Source organism: Mobula hypostoma, chromosome 9 (assembly GCF_963921235.1).
Source record: "Mobula hypostoma chromosome 9, sMobHyp1.1, whole genome shotgun sequence".
Taxonomy (NCBI): Eukaryota; Metazoa; Chordata; class Chondrichthyes; order Myliobatiformes; family Myliobatidae; genus Mobula; species Mobula hypostoma.
The window spans coordinates 31,578,220-31,587,287 of record NC_086105.1 but is presented as its reverse complement, the minus strand read 5'-3'; the positions used below and the strand labels follow the sequence as shown (position 1 = coordinate 31,587,287).

Sequence of the window (9,068 nt, the reverse complement as noted above, 5' to 3'; positions counted from 1 at the left end):
TTTTGTTCTGCTTTTCAACAGTTTACTTCAATCGCTTCATCTTCAGAACTGAAGTAGTTATTATAATCATCTTTATCTGCTAGTGTTTAATTCCTAAGGTTGTCATGGGGGAGGGGTGGATAGTAGGGATAAGCTTCCACTATTAAATGCTCCCATTAGCGTGCATGTCAAATAGCCTCTGACAATCAAGTCCAGCACCCGGTCTTCACATGTAGTTTAGCTACTAAGCCTGGAGGAATCATTTCTAATAACAGAAGAAGGGGCAAATGTAGATTACTGTTGCCTTAAAACCAGTCACTTCAAACCGATGGAGGAACCACCAGTCGTTACTGTTAATAACTACAATCTGGATGTTGTTTATCAGTTCACATACCAGGGGTCCATCATCAGTGATGACCGATGCAAAAACCGACAACCTGCCAAGCTGGGGAGAACTCCAAGCTCTCAGTCAAAACAAAGGTGACTGTCCACAATGCTTGTGTCACCATCACACTGCTGGACAGCAGTGAGACCTGGATAACATACTCTAAGCAGGAGAGAAAGCTCTGCACTTTCCACTTAAGGTGTCTTTGACGCATCTTGGGCATCTTCTGGAAATACAGAGTACCCAGTGCTGAGGTTCTCTCTCGTGCAGGCCTCCCTACTGTGTACACCCTGCTCAGGCAGCGTAGGCTGGGCCATGTCTGCCGCAGGCGGGATGGCCACATCCCAAAAGACATTCTCTATGGTGAGCTGGCTTCAGGCAAGAGAAGGCTGTCCATCCACAACTGTGCTAGAAGGATGTCTGCAAGCAGAACACAAAGGCGCTGGACATTGAGTCCTGGAAGGAACTTAAAGCTGTCCGCACCAGAAACAAGTCAGGCGAGGAAAAATTCCAGTAAGTTCCAGAAGACAACCAGGGCCCACAGAAAGGCATGCTGCATCTCCAGCAGAGCAGAGACCATTTATAGACACAACCTTTGCATTGATCGTCAGCCACAGACGACACTGCACCAACAACATAGATAGCTTGAACGCAACATCCATGGTCGACCTCGACCAATGGAGAGCCACATAGTTAATTCCCATTAATGTATTATGTTGACTTACATCTCCCACTTTTCTCCCATGCTGGCACAGAGTAATCTCAATCCCTCCAGTTCCTGAATACCTGTTTCAGTAAATGTAACTAGTTAAATCATTTAACCTATTATATTGATTTTATGACATTTCAAGACAATAAAAATCTGCTCAAAATCAACATCAGATTTTGCTTTGATCTCATGTTCTGAATAATTGTTTTCTTGATACAAGCTCAGTTTCCGACACTTCTGAGTGAGCTACTGAGGAGTCAAAAGCCACCACTCTGATATCTGATATCACTTTCATTTTAGTTATATATACTGTATGTAATTCTTGAAGATTCACAGGTAAGGATGATAGAAATTATCATTTTGTTAAGTGAAGAAAATGGTGGGTTAAAGCAGAATTATCAAGGAATATCTTGCAGTGCCAGTGGGATAAGTTATAATTCTCCAGTGAGATTGTGGAGGCAAGGTAGTCCAGTTGCTTTCAAAGGTAATATCTAGTGAAATTTCAAAGAATGGACTTGTGGTGAAACTTGCCAGGAACATTGAGGAGGACAGCAAGCAACAACTGTTAATTTGGAGAGTAAAAAGCCATATCCAGGGACCCAGGAATGATTGCTAGCATGTGGGTGATGCAAGGTGATTATGATCAGTCATTATGATGAAAGGGTTAATTAAGTGGTTCTTTGCGGGGCCCATTTCTGTGTCACAGGGAAATGTGGTTTTTTTTAAAGAATAGTCTTGTTGGGTCTTTTTCACTCTCAGTTTCTATTTCCAATTGGATTGTCCGGACAAAGAATTGTATACTTGGAGTTAAGTTCGCAGAGAGTTTTATCACTGAGATTCAAATGGCGTATATTAAGAAGGATCAAATTTATCTGATTTAGGGTTGGATGGTCAACAGCTAATTTTCTTGTTGGTTTTAACTGACTCTTCCCCATCCTAAAGAGTTCCAACTTGACAGAATATGGTTAAAACTTTAGATTTTAGGGCATATTTTAAGTTATTATTCATATCACACTCTAAATCCTCCAGTTTCTTCTGCATTCTTGGTAACCATTTTAATTCTGCAAAGTATACACTGCACTTGGAATCACGGAAGAGAGAAGAAAGAGAGCCATTTCTACCACCACAGATGCAGCAGAGAAAGCGTCAAGATGGCTCTGGATAAAGAGGGAAGATCTGTGGGTTGCTGCTAGGGCATAGGCCGGGGTCTGATCAACCCCGGTGGGGTCGCCTGGGCGAAGGTGTATGATGTTGAAAGACCCGAAACACCTGATGACCCCAGGTAACATCTCTGATGATGTGCCCTAGCTTAGCACCATGCAGATGTTTCTGGAAGAAGAAGAGTTATTCTTCCTTGTTAAATCTTCCTGCTTCTACAGTGCCATTCTATACAATATGTGTAAAAAACTACTTGTACAAAAATGTTACAATATGCACATGATAGTAATCTGTTCTCTGACTATGTAAGGTACTAACATAATTCAATGAAAGTCAGCTTGAATGTTTCATTGTAATATATACTCTTTTATTTCCAATTTGGAACAGGGTATTCCACCAAGGACACACAGAACTATTAGTATTCTCTCTGCAACTCAGCATTTATCTAATGTGACCTGAAGTGGTTTTGAAAAACTGAAATTGAAGATTTCGTACTACCATCTGCATAGAATCTTTATTGGAAAATACAAGGGAAAGTATACTGCTGTGTTTAAACATCAGAATTTAAAATGGATAATGATCAGCAAAGAGCGACATTTGAAAGAATCCCTTACCCAAGGCCAATCAGCATGTCCTTGGCCAGGGTACATGACTACTTTGGGGTGCCTTTTTCAGAGGGGTTACCACTAGCCTTTCCTGTTGACACTGCATACTTTGAAGGCACACTCCACGAAGCCTATGCCAGCAGACTGCCTTACCTACCTGTACACAGCCATTTGGGGATCAATGATTATTCTTTCGAACCAGCCTTTATCAGGAAACGCAATGAAAGGGAAAGGCAAAGGGTACGCTACGTCAACGAAGGGTATGCACGCCTCAGAGAGCACCTCCCTGAGGATTTTGCAGACAAAAGACTGAGCAAAGTAGAGACCTTAAGAGCTGCTATCAGCTATATCAAGCACCTTCAAGAGTTACTAAATCCATCAAAGGTTAAGGAGAAAGCCTTGCCTTCAAGGGCTGCAGAGTTCCATAAGCTTCCATGCCCTATGCCAAGGAGAGAAGGCAATAGTGATGGAGAGTCCAAATCTCCTTCACCCTTCAGTGAATTTGGTGAGCTAAGCAACTAACAGCGATTTGATGTAATATAACCACTCTATCCAAAGAGGTTTCATCGGCTGAGCAAAATTACCTGCCAGACATTAATTTGGAAGATTCTTTCCACTGCAATAAAGGGGCGCCAAGTTGTTTTTGCACAGCTTTAATTATTCTCATCACACCAGTGCATGTCTGAGGATTGTAGATCAGAAGGTGGAAATAGAGTGGCCAGAATGCTGAAAGTTCCTTCATCTTCATCAAATAGAAAAGTCACTTAAACAAAACTTGCTTGGGGACTCTAATGCAGACTACGCACAGTGTGAACTGAAGCATCAATGTTTTTTCTCTTCCCACAAGGCAAAATCTGTACAAATGAAACTGGAAGAGGAGAGAGAAGCCCCAACAGAACTTTGCTTTGTGTACAATTGGAGAATAACTTGTGTAGTTAACACTAACTAGGCTTTTTCATGAAGCCAGTATCAGGAGAAAATTCTGTTTTATGGTGAAAAAAAATAATGTGAGAATCAACACAAACTTTGTTTTGCACGCACAAAAGGCAGAAGGAACTCAGCAGCATTAATGGAGTCGAATAAACAGTTGGCGTTTCAGGCCAAACCCCTTCTTCAGGACTGAATGGTCCTTCAAGCTTAGTGTTGTACAGAACGTATAAAACAATTACAGCTTTGTTACTCTTTAACAAACAATTACACAAGGTGAGAAAATTTGGATTAGGATTAGCACAAGAGAAAGGTTTGGGTAGGGCTGAAACTAATACTTGCTAGTACCTCGCGATGAACTGGCAAACTCTTTCCATTTTCTAGACAGCCATCTGTGCGTATGAAACCTGCCAATAAACATCCCCTCTTTCTCTAGGACAGTACATCAGGATTGAGAATTGTTTCCATTCTGGCTTTGTGTATTCTGAGATAGTGATTGAAACTAATGTGGGAACCAAATATCCCTGTGGACAGGGTGGGTGGGTGGGTACCTTGTGAGATTTTGCACTTCCTCCACCACTGCTCCCAATGCACAGCCTTGATGTTCTCAATACTATCTTTATCTATTTTGACCTAACATGAGCCAAAGATTGTAGAATCATAGATTCATACAGCATAGAAACAAAGCATTCTGCCCACCGTGTTCACACTGACTAAAGGCATAGATAGAGTGGATAACCAGAGACATTTTCACAGGGAGGATATAGGATATGGCTAATACAAAGGGGCATAATTTTAAAGCGATTGGACGAAAGTATAAGGGGATTGTCAGAGGTAAGTTCTTTATACAGAAGGTGGTGGGTGCATGAAATGCGTGCCTGGGTGGCTGGGGAGCCTGATACATTGGGGACCTTTAAGAGTCTCTTAGTTAGGCATATATGTGATAGAAAAATGGATGGCTATGTAGGAGGTTGATTGATTGGCTATGTGGGAGAGTTAGATTGATCTTAAGAGTAGGTTAAAAGGTCAGCAAAACATCATGGGCCCAAAGGCCCTTACTGTGCTGTAGTGTTCGATAATCTATGTTCTGTGTTCATTGAAATGTACATGTTCTTAGAGGGCTTAGCAGGGTAGCTGCAAAGATAATGTTTACTTTGGCTGTGTTGTCTAGAATCAGGGGTCACATCTGCAAAACAAAGTTCATAGAAAAGAATACATTTTTCATCCATCGGGCTGTGAGTTCTTTGAGGTTCGAACCTTGATATATTGAAGATAGATATTTATACATTTTTAGATATTAAAGGAATTAAGGAGTATAAAGTTAGTGTAGGAAAGTGGCAATGAGGTAAATGAATAGCAATGATCTTATTGAATGGGGGAACAGGCATAAGGGGTCAGATGGCCCTTTCCTACTTCTGTATCTCAGCATTTTATGTTCTTATGGTAATGGATAAAGGGGAACTGAAGTGAATTTCCTGGACAAGGTTGTAGAAGGCAATCTCGAGAAAATTGTGCCTGAAAGAGGTGGGTGACTTGGCTTGAGCTGTACAATGCACAACCTAAAGGAGGAAAGAAAAATGTCCTGGAAATAAGTCAGTGAATGGTTTCGGAGTCTAGAAAACAACCCTAAAATATGCATCCTTGTTCATTTTTGCACTTTATACTTTGTGGTCATTGATTTGAAATGAAAAAGGAGTGTGAAAATTGATTTGCAACTTAAAGTTCTTTCTCATACAGTGCCATTCATTTCTGTCCATTTGCTCTGCTAGCCATTCTGTCCATTATCATTCTCTGGTTCAAAACACCCTTTTCTATTTCATGCGCTTTGTTTTCAAGAAGTATCTATTCTACCCTCCTTTCCCATCTTACAATGATGTGATTTCATCACTTTTCCACAGCTAGATTTTCTCATTACAGTTTCCCTGCTCCTCAATCTCCACCATTCATTCCCAACCTGTTGCTCAATTCTCCATCCCTTCACTGCTGTTCACCCTCTCAGCTTCTGACTTTTAGTTGATGTTTTCTCTCAGTGGTACTTCCAATATTAGTAACCAGGAAAATGACCTCTGAAAACTGTAAGGAGGAACTCTTCTCTTTGTAGTGGCTCTCTTCTACGTACACAGAACTTGCAAACAACAAAAGAGGAACAGGATTAAAGGGAGATTTCTTTTGTCATTTACACGTTGAATGCTCTCTCTGAAACACTGATGGTCAGCTCAAAACTGGCTTATTTGGCATATATGATTTCAATCGAAAACTTCAGCACTGTGTGTTCAAATATGTTTGGAATCTTTCTTATTGTTTTGATCATAATAGTATGGAATAAAATTTTTTAACAAAAAATTTTTCGTAATTAATAGTGACTTTCTTGGCAGGATCAATTTTTAAACATTTCTGATAGAAGATCGGATCTAACTGATTTGGGTCAGTTTATGTCATCCTTATAGCTCTTGTGATGTACCATGATGGGATTTTTTAAAATTTTCAATCATTGCATGAGATGAAAGTTTGTGCCCCAAAAGTATTTTAGGAGGTATACTATCTGGGTCTGGTTACTGCTTGGAAAGGGCTATTGATACTCCTCCCCAAGAGTTCCACATGAAATTATTAGTAGAAAAATATACATACATCATTTCAGTTTCTGTTTTTTTGCATTAAACTCATACAAAAATGTGCAATCACTCAAGCCAATGCACACACATATGTGATCATTAGCATAGGGTCTGTGTAGTAGAGGCATTTAGCTAATGGATGTTCTCCGAGTTATCAGACTGTGTGCTGAAAACCAGAGATATGATCTCATTCTAGTCTATCTCTAATCTTATGCGTGCGGTAATAGCATAGGGGTGATTGCTTTATTCACTGAACAGATGTGGCATCAATACAAATATTTACTTGAGGCCAGTAAGTCCTCACTGTAAATAGTAGAAATATTTGAGATAACTATCCAAAATAAACGTAGACCTATTACTTTACTGTAGATATTATATAAGGGACGTATGGAAGAAAATCTGTTGCAGGGTACGCAAACTCTTTCTGTGTTGAACTCTTGGCTGCATGTTCCAGTCAAAGCTGTGACACACATTTATGAAGCAAATTTTAAGTAAGTTCTATGTATGTCTGCCATTGAAAGGGAAAATGAGTGAGTGTAGGCTTGAATGAGTGCAGGGAATAGAAAGCAATGGCTCCCAAGTAACAACAACAACAACTGTTCAATGCAAATTAAGTAATAATAGAGGCAGAAGTAATTCTTCTTTGAAAGCTGTCATCCGGGGTGGCTCCAAACAAATAGTGTTGATCTACCAAAGGTAATAAGAAAATCTGTTAAAACTGTAATATAGTACTGTGCAAAAGTCTCAGGCACGTTTACGTGGTGAGGGTGCCTAAGACTTTTCAATAGTACTATAGTAATTTTATGTATTGCACTCTACTGCTGCCACAAAAAAAAGACAAATTTCATGACATTTGATAAACCTGATTCTGATATGGGTCTCTGTTGTGGGCTGGGAATGGGAAGGGGGCAAGGAGAGGGATATCATGTTTAGGAAAAGGTGAAGTGAGTGGGAAGCACCAGAGAAATGTTCTGTAATGATCAATAAACCAATTGTCCTCAAGAATAGCCTCACATTCTCCATAAATGGAATAGCAAAGTCTCTGAGTTCTGGTATCCATCAGGTACCTTGGCTATTCATAAGTACCATTTGATTGATCACCACAATATTCTCTTCTATACTGTTCATTGGATTTCAGGATCAGCTTTCTGGGATGTGTGGCAAGTCTGCTTCCTTGGGGCTTCTGTTGCAAGTTTTCTGACATGTTATCACTTATTCTGACATGTCTTTGTCTTTGTCAAGACATGCACTCTTCTCATTACTATCATCAGGGAGGAGGTACAGGAACCTAAAGATGAACGCTCAACATTTTAGGAAAAGCTTCTTCTCTTCCACTGCCCATGAACACGACCTCACTATTTTGTTCTTTCTGCACTATTTATTGATTTTTTAAAATAGTTCTTATTGCTACCAATAGTGAATTTTAATGTATTTCACTGTACTGCTGCCACAAAATAATACATTTCACAATGTGTCGATGATAATAAACCTCATTTTGATTCAATTATCACTTCATCCAAATCTGAAATTTCTTTTAAAAAGGTATAATAGTGATTACCCAACACGTAACGCATAGTGATTGTTATATTCATTCATATATTAACAGATCCGCACTTATCATTCACTGCATGTCCACAAAGCAAATGCAAGCTGTAGTCATTTCATTTCATTTTTAAATCTTCTTATTAATATATAATCTTCGACAGCTATAAAATACAGAAATTCAACAAATTAGTATATATAATTAATAAAACTGAAAAAAAACATATATGCTAATGAAAAAAAAATAATAAAAGAAAAAGAAGGAAAAAAGAGAACCCCAGCTAACTAAGAAAAAACCCACTGACTATAAAACAAAAAAAGAGAGAAAAAAAACCCATTAGGAACCAACTCCCGGGGCAATACATCTTATAATCATTTATATATATATATATATATAAAAGAAGAAAAAGAAAACAACAACCGCCAAATCATATTTACATAACATAAAATTGGAAGGAAACCATGTAATTAGATTCAAATTAAATGATGATATTTAGCAAAAGAGCCCCACCTTCTCTCAAAATCAAATCGGGGATTAAAAGTTCTACTTCTAATTTTTTCCAAACTAAGACATAACATTACTTGGGAAAACCGTTGAGTTAGTGTAGGAGCAGAGGTATCTTTCCACTTCAATAGAATAGCTCTTCTTACCAACAATGTAACGAATGCAATTACATGTTGGTTTGAAAATGAAATATCCTGAATATGACGTGGGACTATTCCAAATAGAACAGTCAATGTATTAGGTTGTAAATTAATTTTCAAAGCTTTAGAAATTGTAGAAAATAAAGATTTCCAAAAAGAGTTCAATGAGGGACATGACCAGAACATATGTAACAAAGTAGCTACTTCATTTTTGCACCTATCACAATAATTATCTATATTAGGGAATATTTTGGATAGCCTCTCCTTTGTTAAATAATAGCGGTGAACAATTTTAAACTGAATTAAACAATGATTGGCACATATCAAAGAAGAATTAACCATTTTCAGAACTTGCGACCAGTCTTCATTAACAAAAGTCATACTAAGTTCTCTCTCCCAGAATCTTGTTTAATCTTTAGTGAGAGGTTACCTTTTTGTAGTAAAAATAAATTATGAATTCTACCAATGGAGCCTCTCACTAAGGGATTCATATTCAAAATAGTGTC

At 38.5% G+C, this 9,068-nt stretch overlaps 1 protein-coding gene across 1 annotated transcript; it reads left to right on the top strand.

The window, feature by feature from the left end:
• Positions 1-2,860: 2,860 nt before the first annotated feature.
• Positions 2,861-3,358, top strand: LOC134352230 (achaete-scute homolog 4-like). Its single transcript, XM_063059523.1, has one exon. The coding sequence runs from the start codon at positions 2,861-2,863 to the stop codon at positions 3,356-3,358; it is 498 nt and encodes a 165-aa protein (XP_062915593.1).
• The last annotated feature ends 5,710 nt before the right edge of the window (positions 3,359-9,068 follow it).

Bases quoted from the DNA above. Each gene is read 5' to 3' on its own strand.
- LOC134352230 (XM_063059523.1), top strand. From the start codon at position 2,861: ATGTCCTTGGCCAGGGTACATGACTACTTTGGGGTGCCTTTTTCAGAG.